General features: G+C 39.7%; 1 protein-coding gene and 1 long non-coding RNA gene across 2 annotated transcripts; one reads left to right on the top strand and one right to left on the bottom strand.

Moving 5' to 3' along the window:
• Positions 1 to 732: 732 nt before the first annotated feature.
• Positions 733 to 1,809, bottom strand: LOC146960585 (uncharacterized). Its single transcript, XR_015035411.1, has 2 exons — positions 1,543 to 1,809; positions 733 to 1,321 (listed from the first exon to the last, which is right to left on the bottom strand). It is a non-coding gene; the product is annotated as an uncharacterized LOC146960585 (long non-coding RNA).
• Positions 1,810 to 3,308: 1,499 nt separating this feature from the next.
• On the top strand, positions 3,309 to 5,377 carry LOC146960586 (uncharacterized). Its single transcript, XM_085772255.1, has 4 exons — positions 3,309 to 3,489; positions 3,899 to 4,012; positions 4,436 to 4,643; positions 4,753 to 5,377. Exons 1-4 carry the CDS (start codon positions 3,392 to 3,394, stop codon positions 5,224 to 5,226), a joined length of 894 nt encoding a protein of 297 aa, XP_085628381.1. The 5' UTR covers positions 3,309 to 3,391; the 3' UTR covers positions 5,227 to 5,377.
• The last annotated feature ends 10,121 nt before the right edge of the window (positions 5,378 to 15,498 follow it).

Below are 15,498 nucleotides of genomic sequence, written 5' to 3' on the forward strand. Positions count from 1 at the left end.
AGGTAACACTTTATAATAACTATCCGTTATAACTAGTTAATAGATCATTAGTAAACTGTTAATTAATGAGTTATTAATGACTTGTTAAGTGTTTGTTAACAGTTTGTTAAGGATGTATAACGATGCCTTATATATAGTTAATAGACCATTAATAAACTGTTAGTAAATCAGTTATAAATGACTTGTTAAATAACAGTTAACAATTTGTTAAGGATGTATAACTGTGCCTTATAGATAGCCAATAGATAACTTACAAGCTGTTAGTTAATGAGTTATAAATGACTTGTTAACTGTATGTTAATCATTTATAACTACACCTTATAAATTAGTAATAGATCATGAACAAGCTATTAGTGAATTACTTACTAATGACTTGTTAAGTATCAGTTAATATTCTATGTATGTTACTGGGACGTTATTCTAAAGTTGCAACTATTCCTCATATATTAACTGTTAATAAATGAGGAATAGTTGCAACTTTAGAATAACGTCCCAATAACATACATAAGTTAATAACTAATATATTAACTCACACTTTACAGATCAGTTGTTAATAGTTTGTTAACCATCTACTAATACCAGTGAAACTTTGTAGAACAGCAAATGGGTGGAACAAGTTCAAGGTACAGAAATTTGATGTGATATTTAAAATATCAAATTTTTGTACCTCAACCTTGTTCCACCCATAGGCTTTTCTGTGTACTGCATTTTACCAAAGAAACACCACAGATGAAATGTTGAACATTGTGTTTAATGTACAGAAACACACATACTGAGCCATCACATGGCAGAACAGCAGTATACAACAGTATACAGTACAAACCCATGAGGTTTGGGCACTTTTTGTGCAGGACATGAAAACAAAATAAATCAAAATCAAGCCATTGGCATTATTGATATGAACATGTCTTACAGTAGGACAACTTGGACCCTCTATACTTAGTGAACCAGACCCGAGCTACAACCAAACTGCTCAAGGGCGCTATCCCACAGTGACACAACACCTAAGCTTTCTTAGACAGAGGAATCAGTTTCCCCTTTTTCTTTTGATGTTCAACATCCCTCAAAAGGTTTGGATCATTAATCAACACTTCCAGACATTTTTTTGCAAAGTCCTGCAGTCGTTGCTGTGGTGTATGAGCAACCAGCAACTCCTTGTATTTCTTTGGGGCCACAACAGCCAGCTCACAGATCGGGGCATTGGCGACGACGGTGTTTCGGTCGACACCGACCTTTCGATATGCCACACTCAGCTTTCTTCCTTTCTTGTACGCCTTAAGGACTTTCCTGTATCTCTTGATGACCTCCTCAGGATGACGTGCTGAAACAGATAGAAATTTAGTTAAGTATAACAAACATACAAGTAGTGAATCGGCACAGGGAAACAGCAATTGGAGGGAAGACAATATGCCCACCAGGAAGTACATTATGGAAAATAAACTTTATACAGAGAGAGACAGAGACACACACAGACACAGACAGTCTACCTGCCTGACACACATGAGGGGAGCAGCCTTATTGCCTTCCTGTCTTTACACTTACCTCTCTGCTTGCCATGTTGCCTTTTTTTCTTCTCTTTTTTCTTCCTCTTGTCCTTTTTCTTGTGACTCTGGTGGTGGTGCTTCTTTTTCTTCTTGCGTCTTTTCTTCGATTTCTTGTCTGAATCGGAAGAATCAGTTGATGAGGATGAGGAGCTGGACGAAGAGGATGAAGAGGAGTCGGATGGACTGGAGGATGAAGAGAAAGAAGATGCACCAGGAGACGAGTTGGCCGAGGAAGATGTGTCAATTGTCCCACCGTCATCTGTATCTACAACATAATAGAAAATACAATACCAAATGCATTACTATGATGATACAGGTCAACTCACATACATTCTTATCAACATTTACATTTATTAATTTAAAACGTTTCACTGATTCATCAAATCGTGATCTCAGCAGTTGGACAGATGTGTTTGCTGTCAATCAATGCTACCGATATTATCTTCCAGGTATTAACTGTACATGTGTATTGTTTGGGTAATAACACGCTCATGCTCTGATGCAGGTCTGTGAAATGTTGGCCTTTCTTCCACTCGATATAGTTTACAAAGCACCCAAGTATCGTTGTCAGGTGTGCAATGTTTTCCCAAGAAAGTGTTAGGCCTACTTACTTTGACCAACTTGTTGGCAGAGGGAGTCTCTCTCCTCAGTCAGGTCACTGATTTTTTCTGTGATTGTGTGCTGCTTCTTCTTGGCCTCACGGAGCTTATGCTGCTTCTTCCTAATATGTAAAAATGCTGTTGGAGCTACAGTTGCCTCAGTATCTGGAATGATAGGATAGAGAATTAAAAAAGCTCTAATCATAAAAGCCAGGTGAAGGTAAAATAAAATAATGAGAATCTCTGAATGAGTGAACATAATTGTACTGTATAACTATCATCCATCACGAGTGAATATATGAATGGATATACAGACTATCATTATATACACATAGGGCTGGGCGATATGGCCTTTTTGAAATATCTCAATATTTTTAGGTTACAATATATAAAAGATTAAGATAAAAGGGCCTCGATCTTACACAGGTTACAGTAACACACTTCTGTGTCTGTTTGCACACACGCGCACGCACGCACGCACGCACACACACACACACACACGTCTATGTTTGCACACACGCACGCACGCACGCACACACGCACACACACACACAACACACACACACACACACACACAATTAATCATTGGACACTTCACTAATCTGGTTGAATTATGTAGGACAAATCTATCAGTCCACGTTATCCTGTTTAACAACTTTAAGATGCAGTTTTGCTTACCGTCACCGTTGTTGTCCACGAGCACAGCATGGTCCACATGTGTAGTTTTCTTTTTACTGGAAGTACCCGCTGTTGACTTCTTTCTCTTTCTCCCGACATTACCTGGATTTATCTCGGTATTTTGCGCATCGCCACTGGGAACACTGGTATCGGACATTTTACCAGACCGTGTCTTCATTCTTCGAAACCAATGCTAATGCGAGCTGCATGGATGTGTATTCTGGCGAGCTGCCGAGTGAGTGAAGGATGGGCGTGTCTGTCTAGGTTGTCAGTGGTGATGCGAGGTGATTGACAAGTTGACAACCAGCCGGATGGCTCCTCCTCCAGCCCGTGAATACAATTATGATTGGCTTGTTTCACCCTCGTCACCCTCGACCAATTCAAACATAATCTGGCGGGAGCTATAGTCACAGAGACTCGGGAAGCTGCTTGTGTGATGTGTGTGGAAAGAACAGAGAATAAAATAAAATATAAATAATAAAAATAATGCCTGGTTTAGCCACTGAGATAAGAGAGCTTATTGAAGGCAGAACTAAATCTAAAAGAAGACACAGAGAAATAATCAAATGGATGCAGAAGAAAAGGCTTCTAAGAAGAAAGATGAGATGCCAAAAATGCAAACACAAGATGAAATTGAAGGAATCAGTTTGTGTGGACAACTATGCATGGTAAGTTTATTTTTATTGCATGAAATTACAACATAAAGGGTATTTTTGGTTCAGAATTCTAGTCAAAATGAAATCTATTTAATTGTGAACTGATAAGAGTGCCAATATTTTAATTCATGCCAACATTTAATTCTAGAAATACACTACACTACTTAATACTAATCTACAAGATCACAACACGTCAAAATGTTGTGAGCTTATAGATCTGCTATTTTCAGAAAAAAAATACTGAAAACATTTCAACACTTTATTAACACATTTTATGGGGGTTCCTGGCACAAAATATTTTCAGATGGGGTCCATGGCCAAATATTAATTTGGGGGTCCTTGACATGAAAATGTTTGAGAATCACTGCTCTAGCCACTACCCTGGCCTGTGTCATTCTTATCTTTATTTGTATATCTTCAGGGTTTGCAAACACCATAACCACAGAGGGAGGAAACTGAAGAGGTCAATTAGACACAAATCTATATTCAGCAATTCAAAGGTCTCCCTCTTCAACTGGATGCGCTTTGTGTACAGGTAAGCTATGGCTTAGGTATATGATTTTAGTCTGTCTAGGATGAAAAGTGAAATACTGTATAACTATGCTGTCATAAACAATAACTGGAGACTATGTAGCCTAGTAAAGCTTGTGATTACTACCTATGTTATGGAGCATATCTAGACTCATGATGATAACAGGTGCTTGGAGTTATTTCACTTTTGTGGTTTATTTTGCTAAAAGGTGTAATTTACAGCTTGAATTCTTAACAGTTTAATTATGGAAATATGTTTAATTGCTGTTACTGTGTTGGTCATTATGTATTGACAGAGCTCATTATTGCTGTTTTTGTCTACGCATGGACAATTTTCATATCCTGGGGTGCAGTAGATGTAAACTTTGTGTATCAAACCAAAAAGATCAAAAGTGTGGTATAATAATTATTTGCCTTGTTCTATCAGATTTGCACAAGGCCTGCGTCTACGTCAAGTGGACATGATCAATGATGACATCTCTGGAAGCTCAGCAACCCTGTCCAAGATGGCTCAAAAGCTGCGAGATGTGTGCACTACAGCGATGGACAGATATCAGCAAGCAAGAGGCCAGTACATTGGGGGGCGGCAGCAGTTTGTCACCATTGATGAGAGCCACTTCAGACACAAAAGAAAGGCAAGCAGCAAGCACTATTATCTAGATACTAATGCAAATTACCATTGAATGACAGATTATTAATTTTGTTTAAAGAAGAATAATTCCTAATATTTTATGTTTTCAACAGTACGGACGGGGACGAATGGCTGGTGGCTGGAAGAGGAAGAAGTGGGTGTTTGGGATGCTAGGTGTGAACCGGAGAGGGAGGAGACATGCAAAGCCTGTTCTTCGCTTAGTCGAGAGAAGAAGAAGGAGAGATCTGGTGCCACTTATAGCTCACCATGTTAAAGTGGGATCTACAATAATAAGTGATGAGTGGCGGGCTTATCGCAATGCTTTACCTCAGCTAGGTTACACCCATTTCACTGTCAATCACAGTGTGTCATATGTCGATGCCCAAACAGGTGCACATACTCAGCACATAGAGAGGGCCTGGAGAACGGTCAAGGAAAATGTGTGGAGACTCAGGGGGAATCGTACAGAGGAGTTACTGGTAGACCATCTCAGAGTTATCGAATGGCATGAGTGGCTTGCCCGTAAGCATCGCAAAGGGCCGTTAGGACGGATAATCCATGACATTGCTGTGATGTATGGACATTAAATGTCCCTCTGAAATTCTGATTATCCAGTTTAGCACAAAAAGTGCCCAAACCTCATGGGTTTGTACTGTATACTGTTGTATACTGCTGTTCTGCCATGTGATGGCTCAGTATGTGTGTTTCTGTACATTAAACACAATGTTCAACATTTCATCTGGTGTTTCTTTGGTAAAATGCAGTACACAGAAAAGCCTATGGGTGGAACAAGGTTGAGGTACAAAAATTTGATATTTTAAATATCACATCAAATTTCTGTACCTTGAACTTGTTCCACCCATTTGCTGTTCTACAAAGTTTCACTGGTATTAGTAGATGGTTAACAAACTATTAACAACTGATCTGTAAAGTGTGAGTTAATATATTAGTTATTAACTTATGTATGTTATTGGGACGTTATTCTAAAGTTGCAACTATTCCTCATTTATTAACAGTTAATATATGAGGAATAGTTGCAACTTTAGAATAACGTCCCAGTAACATACATAGAATATTAACTGATACTTAACAAGTCATTAGTAAGTAATTCACTAATAGCTTGTTCATGATCTATTACTAATTTATAAGGTGTAGTTATAAATGATTAACATACAGTTAACAAGTCATTTATAACTCATTAACTAACAGCTTGTAAGTTATCTATTGGCTATCTATAAGGCACAGTTATACATCCTTAACAAATTGTTAACTGTTATTTAACAAGTCATTTATAACTGATTTACTAACAGTTTATTAATGGTCTATTAACTATATATAAGGCATCGTTATACATCCTTAACAAACTGTTAACAAACACTTAACAAGTCATTAATAACTCATTAATTAACAGTTTACTAATGATCTATTAACTAGTTATAACGGATAGTTATTATAAAGTGTTACCGAGGATGAACATAGTAAGAGGGAGTGCAAACTTTTATTTAAAGATTAGCTGAAGAGAAACAGCATTTCCAACTCAGAAAAGACAGCACTGTTTCAGTATGTGCATGCATTATGAAGCAGCTGCTGTGGATGAACATGATAATGAATAATGGGGCTGGTGATGGAAAGCGCATGCAAATATGTGGCTGTTTGGCGTAACAGACTATGTCTGATTCATACTGGTACATGAGGATGCTGTGGAACAGAGAAGGCGAATACAGATTTAACTTAAAGAAATAAGTTTTTCAGGTAAGTTTGTTACACTTGCATGGAAAGCACAGTGTACCGAATGTCCGCATAATTAACAGGAAAAAAGCTGCCAAGAATCAGAGGCCAGATAGTTGTAGTATGACTTCAAACACTTTTTTAAAAAAAAGAATTGCCTAATGTGGTAAGAAGGGTCGGAAATCATGATAACACTCAGAGTTTACCTAACGCAGACAGCAGTGTTGATGCTCTCTAACAGTGAAAGGCAACTGCATGAAACAGGACAGAAAAAAACACACCCGAGCTGCATGAGGTGTTTAAAGAGTCCCAGTTTTCTTATTTCCTAAAGTGTACCATCACTCCCTGCTGTGCTGAGCTCAGTGTTTCCCTGTGTGGGGGAGAGGTCAGAGCCTAGATGTCAAGTATCAACACATAGTTTCGCACAAAATAAGGTTCACTGCACTGATGTAAGTGTAAATTCTTCCACCAGGAACACGCTGCCTGGCGCTGTGCACTGTGTGTGAACTGCTGGGACTCATGAGCGTGTGTGTTCATACATATCTCTGCATCTTCTAGTGCTGCCAGCTCGGTAGAAGGATTTTTTCTTTTTTTTTTCTATTTAAATACATTTTTTTTGTATTTTATGTTGGCAGAAAATGTCTCTAAAATGCCACAGTTTCTACATGCAGCTGCATTAATGGTTAAAAATGGATTTGTGTTTTTTTCCACGTCTGAGGCGTATTCAGATTCAGCCTACACACTGACAGCTATGGCAGGTCCTGTGTGTGTGTGTGTGTGTGTGTGTGTGTGTGTGTGTGTGTGTGTGTGTTTTTTGCTGGGATCAGCACTGGAAAAGAAGGCAATATGTCTAATCTCTAGATCAGGACACAACAGCAAGGCAGTAAACATGTGTCACACAGGCCGTGTGGTCACTCTAACCCATTAACATGGACACCGATGTTCCACACACACACACACACACACCACAACCAGTGTGTTCCTTACCTTAAGTTTCTAGATGGGTCTGCATTAAACATTTCTTTTTTGTAAATATCTGGATAATGTCCTTTTACTCGTCTGATTACTTTATCAACCGTGTGTCGGTAAATCATTTTAATGATATGTCAGTGTGCATTATCATCTCTATCATCTGATTAAAAATAGAATGAGTTCTTGTTCCCATATTGAGAGAGGACTGATGTATAATGAGGTTTAAAGCAGAATAGCAGAAATAAGATGTTTAATGATTCTATATAAATTGCTTAACATAGCATTAGCCAGGATCCTTCAGCACATACTTTATAGTATACCTCACCAAATAATCAAGCAGTTTGATGTAATGATAAGTGAGCACCCAGGTTGGGTCCACACCAGGTGAGCAATAAGCTGATGCACAGAGGAGACAGTTCACTCCCAGACTGAACTCTGTTTTGTTGTTTTGTTTTGGTTTATTTTTTGATTTACTTTTTTTTTCTTTTTGCAATAAAGCCCACATTGCATCCAACTCATGTCCACATGTTGTAGAAATCCTGAACCCATACGGCCTATAGCTGATTTCTTTTTCACACTCTCTGTTATTAATGTTTAATTGTGAAGCTCTTACGCCAAAATTCCTGAGGAATTGAACAACTGCTCTGTACAATCAGCCATACACACACACATATATATATATATATATATATATATATATACTGTATGTAGACCTACTGAATTTCCATAATATTTGTGCAAGTTATATACATAAGTTAGTTATCACTAACCTAGTTCACACTGTCTAGGGATATGTTTGTTTATATATAAAATGTAACATTTCTACATTATATTGTAGAAATGTTACATTCATCCCAAAACCTGTCTTTATGAAGTACGCATTTCCACTTTAAAGGCTTTGAAATAAGAAAATTAGCATGTATAATTTTTGAATATATACTGTATATGATGTCATCAATTTGAGCATTTTGACCGTTGTACTCCCTCTTGTTCTGTTTGTGTTTTAGTGAAGGGGTAAGAGCAAAAGTCACAGCAGAGACAGAGAGACAGCAGTGCCAACAATGCACACGAAGAGTTTTTTGGATGACTATGGGAGTGAGTGTGAGAGAGTGTGAGAGAGAGGCTGTCAGTGGAGTGAGTAACAGTCAAGTGGCAAAAGCAACCAGAACTTTATAATGGCCATTTAAAACAATTATGCAACACCTTCAACTTGACGTTCATGATGGGGTCATTTACCACATCCCACATAGAACAAACTGCAACATACAGTAGAGTACTGTATATTCAATGCTGTCCATCCCTATATAGATGACATACAGTATTAGGCAACATAGCTCACCAAGTGATATGGAACATTTCTTTGTAAGAAATTTCCCATGGAATTATTAAGAACCTAATTTGTACTTCACATCAGAGCCAAAGGACGTCCTCATCCTACCAGCAGTGAACCACTTATCATAACAGCAGATGTGAAAGTGTGTGGCAGACCTCTACTGGGAGTCATTTGGCCTGATAATTTCACCACATGATCATATAATAAACAGCAAACACTACAGGCCCCAAGGATGTAAATACTTTTCCCTCGTAAATTTCCACACATTCCAAGATGATAATAGCTTGCTAGATATTGTGCAACAAATTCAACAGTGGTTTCATGAACAGCAGGGGAAGTCAAATATCTCTCTATCCTCAATTATCTTAATCGAAAGTCAATTTACACAGGCTTCAACAGAGACGAGCAGACATTCTCTTCTCTCCAATGTTCAATATTCAACCAAATGTGTTTCAGTAGAAGGAAATAATGATCTCAACTTTACGTGATGTGAAAAGGACAAAAAATGATCAGTTGTCACCAATCAATCTGGGACAAATCACAGAAACCACCTGTGTCTTTCACTGTACCTGCACAAGTCAGTGTGGTACTCACATTTGGAACAGTTAATTAAACATTGTCTGTTTAATTTACTTGATGTTGCATAAATTCAAAAGTATGAGAGCAGTAGAAAAGTTATTTTGTGCTAGCTAGACCATGCCAGTCAGGTTAGCTTGTGATGTTGTTAAGATCTGCTGTTTAAGAGTGATAGGTTCACTCAAACCTAAGTGCTCCTTTAAATGGTGTCTTGGTTGAAATCAGTGCTTCTATAAAGTGTGTTTTTTGGCTTGAAGTTGTGTGAGGTAGCTTCCCTTTGTCTTTATTATATGCAACTTAGCAGGTTAGCTTCGCATTAAAAAGGTTCTGGGTTCAATCCCCAGGCCTGGGGCCTTTACATGTGGAGTTTGCATGTTCTTCCCGTACAGGGGCAGTGCTTCAGAGGGGCCTGAGAGGGCGGTACCCCCCCCAGGCCCGGGGTCCACAGGGGCCCTTCACTATTATGAGGAATTTCTGCTCGCCACTTCACAATATTCCTTATGAAGCAAGCTCCACCCCTGAAGTGCAAGGCTCGTTGACTGCCCTAATTCAAATTCAATTTGTTTGTTAACTTATGGGTCGCTGTGCCAGTTTTACAAAACATTCTAAATATTGATATAGTAGGCTACTGCTCTCATTTGTTGAAGTGGGTTTTCAGAATGATGCGGTTGCTGTCCGTGGTGCTGAACTCATACAAATGTTGGTCTATGTTGGTTTATTATGTTTCTGTGGTTTGTTGGACTTTATGTCCATGAATAAAAGTTGATTGATTGATTGATTGATTAATTGTAATGGGAATGGCTAGTGTGACGTCACGAGTCACTTCCGTGTCCAACTCCTGCTGCTAACGTATACAGCAATGCATGTTCTTCATTGCTGCCCCCCCAAAAAAACACACACACACGCACACACACCTACACACACACACACACACACACACACAATCATTTATAAGTTACATAGAGACGTTATATGAACTAACGTTTAGCGCTAGCTACCAGCTAACTAACGTTTACCTCCGTGACTGGACCACCGCGATCCACTGGTTCACTGGCCTCCTCCGGTAGTATTTACACATGTACGGTCGCATTGTTTATGTTGTGTGTTTGAATTAATCCTGTAACGTTAACACATCACGGTGACCGCGGTGCGGCACGGTGACATACAGGCTCATTAATGTGCAGAGGGACCAGAGAGGGACGAGGTTAACTTTACAGCTGTTTCCTTCGTCCCCACAGTGACTCCCGACACTTAAACCTGATGCTTTAGGATGTCAAACTTTAGGATGTGTTGGACTAATTAATCTGTCTAACCATCTATGACACCTGAAACAGTAAACACAGCTGATCGATCGAAATAAATCACTGAGTTGAAATCACTTTCAGTCATTGAAAACAGCTGGTTCTTGAATGTAACTCGGTCAAAGTCAGACGTAACCTCAAGATTTTTTTCTGTTATACATGATGTACATGCTGACAAAGTTAGACATATGTGCTCGGAGAAAATCACTTTGTTACTTTCGTCCCACGTTACGTTCATCTTCTCTCTCTCTCTCTCTCTTTTTTTTTTTTTTTTTTACGGCAAACAAAATATACATATACTATATGCTATATTGTGCATTTCATATACATGAATATATATGATTATTTATTCATAAATGAAAGCTCCCGCGGTGTTTTTGACCCGGTTCTGCCTGTTGTTTCTATACTGAATAATATCCTGCGATTGGACACGGAAGTGATGTTTTAGAATGTGATGACATAGCCACTAGCCATTCCCATAACCTAATGCTTGTTAGCCCCATTAACTCATTGAGTGCCAACCACGTAATTTCTCGTTTTTCGTTCCCATGCGTTAAGTGCCAAAAACGAGATTTCTCGTTTTTTGCTTTTTTTTTAAATTATGAAACTAGACACTTTAACACACCTTATGTGTAAATTTGGGGACTCTACGACGAGCAGAACTGAAATAGATGACGATCAAAAACTCATGACAGCTCATGATCTGGAAGTTTTTATCATAACTCGGCTTTTGCAAATGGAGTTCTGCATGTGGATGCAGCAGCTGCTCTGCTCTCACCCGCGAGGCTCCAGCAGCTCAGAGCCCAAACAGGAAGCTCTCAGCCGACTGTCCCGCCCGGTCTTCATCTGGAGCAACACCGTGTCCTCCCCAAGGTCCTCCCGCGGTAAAATCTGATGGTCTCTGGGCCAAAGCAGACCGGCACCACCGACCCGTACCACAGATGGACCACGACCACCAGTGTTCCCGGTGTTCCCGACCTGCTGTGGCCGAGAGACCGTCACATTCAGCGGCGAGAGGCTGTGACACAGCACGGTGCGTCTGTGTTATTGTTATTTAGTGCCCCCCCCCCGATGGTGGTTTTGTGAATAGAACAACAATTGTTGTATATATTTATCTTACACGAGCCCTTTGATCCAGAAATGTGAGTGTCAGAAGAGCGACAGGCACAAACAGAGCACCACAAACAGAGCACCTTTCATAAAGACGCTCTATCTCCTTTTCTAGAAAAAACCCAGCCATGTTTAGCTTGACTTTTCTCAGGAACAGAGGCACGTAGAAACAAACGGTTTGTGGCCATTTGAAGCAGAAAGTTTCACCTTTCAAATGAGCCACAGTATGTGTTGGTGGCAATAATATAGAATACACTATGGCTCTACAAAAAGCGTCAAAAATGGTCTAAATTACCGGTATACTTGACTAAAACTTTGGAAAGGAGCGCGGCACTCAATGAGTTAATTATCTAGCTATTGATAATTTACAGTTGAAATTTTTCTCTCATTATCATAAGTGGGATTCAAAATGACGTGGTCGCTATCCATGGTGCTGAACTATCAAATGCCTTGAATTATGAGTCAAAAATGTCATAATGCTTCTAAGTCCCACTGTTGTGGGCATGTGTATGTGTTGTAAAGCGATTTAATGTCAAGCTTTATTGGGTTTAATGGACTGGATCCTGTTCCCTGCCCCTCGGCCCAGCTTTGATTTGTTCCGCTGGTGTTCCTCATACCTGTGTGGATTCTCTCTTAGTACTCCAACTTTCTCAGTCCAAAGACACACCCACTGGGTGCACTGACAACTCTGGAAGTGCTCACAGATGTAAATTGGGCTTGTTAGTCTCTATATGACTGCTCAGCTGTCCAGGGTATGCCCCACCCACCTTTGTCCTATGTCAGCTGTGATTGGCTCCAGCCCCTTTTTTCACCAATATAGCAGTTGCGCTGACAGGTGGATAACTGGCCAATATTTTGTTTTTTACTTGTCTCTTATTGACATAATGTTTACATCAGAGTCAGTCACCAAACCAATTACTGAGGTATGGACAGAACTTTAGTTTCATTAAAGCATCAACAGCAACTTGTTCCATGGGAACAGTGATGACAACTACATCTGTGAGTGTGATGGCAGTTATTTTTTTCCCCCTTCGTTACAGTGATGATAAGTCACCGCTCTCTTCCTGCAATGTTCAATTACATTGTTCTGTCACATTGGTGACAGTGTATGGTGTAGCTCCCATGACAAAACCCCACCCACACACTCCTTTGTTTCTGTCCTGAAAACTACACAGCAACATGAACACAGAGAACATGGACGCCACTATCAATTAAACTTTTATTTTTCTCCTCTATCTGACACACACTGTTCTTTGTTCTGCTGCTCCTCAGGATTTCTCCCTGTTTCATAGTTTGCTCTTCCTCCCTTTGTTTTTTCATAACTGAACACAGAGACACACACTCGTGTGCACACACATGCAATTTTCCTGGCTTTCACTTTATGCAGAGTGTAAAACAAGAGATGATGGCGGTATTTCATAAATAATGCAAAAGATAAGTCAGATGCCACTGTGTGTGTGTTTATTGTGTGTAGGTGTGTGTGTGGTGTCCATATCATGCGTGAGTGAGACTGCCCTGTCAGCACTGACACTCCTCCTCCCCAGCAGCCCCCTGACATCAAAAAGAGACCCCAGGACAGAGGTTTAATCCCCTCTCTCCCCTCCCCTCTGTCTTTCCTACTTACACACAAACACCCCCCCCCCCCCCACACACACACACACACACACACATGCATTGCTCAGACACCCTCCATCAGGTTTTAATCTCAGCAGCAGTGCTCTTGCGGTGTGCTCCTCCTTCCCCACTGGCTGAGAGAGAGGAAAAATATAGAGGAGACAAATGACTCATTTTATGGTGCAGGAAAATTACCGCCTAAGAGATATTACACGGTGTATGTATACATTTATTGTAGGTGGAGATGAGATTTAGAGCACATTTGTGTGAGAATAACAAATAATGGGAGAGGAGGAGAAAAAGTGTGCATGTGTGGCTGTTTTGCAAATCAGACATCTTGGCTATTGAACAGTTGAACAGTCTTGTACAGATGGCACCACATACAATGTGCAATGTATGGTCCACGCATGCCTCCAGGACACATTCTTGCTTGAACTGATGGAGAATGGAAGAGGAGGAGGAGGAGGAGGAGGAGGAGGAGGAGGAGGAGGAGGAAGCAACATCTGAACATCTATTGCTTCATGCTTCGTATCTGCTCCCTCTGTGAGAAAAATGCACTTTAGCAGCTTCCTGCTTCATTGACTTGGCCCAGGAGGAGAGAGATGATATTATGGGGTGGTGATAGCCTATGGGACCTCTTTTTTTTTTTTTTGATCAAGTCTGTTTGCTTGGGTCGACCCACAAATTGCACAGATGCTTGGTACAAGCAAAACAGAAATAAAGAATGATGCAATGGTCCAGTTAGGAAGAGAATGTTTACTCTTGTATTTAGTCCACAAGAAAAATAACTCATCCAAAAAACAAAATACATATTAATATATTTCAAAGCTTTTTTTAATACCAGATAATAAGACTTATTTCCAGATGTGGGAGCCTCGGCCTCAAGTCTTAAACTTCATACTTACAGTAATGTGGATAGAATCAACCATCCCCAGTTAAATGTGAGTTAAATAAGACAAGTCAAGTCCTAAGTCAAGTAAAATGAAAATTTGATGATTTCCACATTTAAATCAGTGAAATGTCATTAAAAAAATGATTTAACTTTCAGTTGGCTGCCCATGATCAGTAAACATGCATTGCTTTATGAACATCTCCTGGCAACGTAGAGTCTGGATCTGAGTCTTATAATCATTACCTTCCTCGGAGGAGGTTATGGTCCCATCTCTGTCTTCAGAACTTACTCAGCTGGTTTGCACCAACCATGGTGGAGGAATGGAGCACATCAGGATTCTCTGTTCAATGTTGGTAAATATCTGGAAAAGAGGAGGATTCTCTTTCTTTCTATAATATGTATTAATATTACTGTTTCTATAGCACTTTATGAGAAACTTGTATTGTGCTATGCTCTCTCTCTTCTCATAGACAAATGAAAATATGAAAGAAAAGTCAGGTGTCAAGTCAAGTCATGAATACCAAGTCAACAACAAGTCCAACAGTGCTGGTCAAGCAGGTCTCAGTCGGAGGTGGATCTGAGGGGAAATGTCAGACTATGACCATTAGAAAAACTCCTTCTGAGCCTTTTTATGATTCACCACTACTGAACCTTCCTGGTCAAGGCTGACTGTAGGCAGCACAGTCCAGGATCTAGGGTCAGGCTCATTTTGCTGATAGACCACAGGAATTGAATTAAAAGGGAAGAAAATCACAGAGACAGAGTTCCCCCTGGTTTCAGCTCAGTCCTGAATCTGCCATTATCATTATCATTAAAATAAGAAAGTACTGTGAGAACATATCATTTGGTCTCTATATTATGAGGGGTCAGATTGGGTGATTTACCGACCTATAGAGGCATTAAAGACAAAAAAAAGTTTCTGTGGTAATGGCAGTCTACTAGTTTAATCAGGTTTGAATTGCATGTTAGTGCATTTGTCAGAGTTTGTAGACTTTCCTGTATCAGTGCAATCTCCAGATACGGGCCTTGGAGGTCAAACTCTGCTGGTTCTTCACCATTAGAAAACAGTTGAAGTCTTGATGCATGTTGTTTCTGTTTTTAATAGGAAACAGCCAGGCCACTATCTGTTCAGTTTGTTTTTTTGTTTTTTTTAATGATCTATTTATTTCCTGCACTAGAACTCTGACTTCCAGTTTGTGCCGACTCTTCTGGACTATGGTCGTTAAGTTTACACCAAACAGCCATATCACTAAAATAGGTGACTGTTTATATTGCTGTCTCTAATGGGGCTGGATCAGTGTTAATTCTGAGCATCTTAACTTATTTGTTGTTT

The sequence above is a fragment of the Trachurus japonicus genome, unplaced genomic scaffold, assembly GCF_045865225.1.
Source record: "Trachurus japonicus isolate A0001 unplaced genomic scaffold, Traja_1.0 AP030209.1".
Lineage (NCBI taxonomy): Eukaryota > Metazoa > Chordata > Actinopteri > Carangiformes > Carangidae > Trachurus > Trachurus japonicus.

Bases quoted from the DNA above. Each gene is read 5' to 3' on its own strand.
- LOC146960586 (XM_085772255.1), top strand. From the start codon at position 3,392: ATGCAGAAGAAAAGGCTTCTAAGAAGAAAGATGAGATGCCAAAAATGC. The intron at 3,490-3,898 runs GTAAGTTTATTT...GTATATCTTCAG, and splicing joins TGTGTGGACAACTATGCATG to GGTTTGCAAACACCATAACC. The intron at 4,013-4,435 runs GTAAGCTATGGC...TTGTTCTATCAG, and splicing joins TGGATGCGCTTTGTGTACAG to ATTTGCACAAGGCCTGCGTC.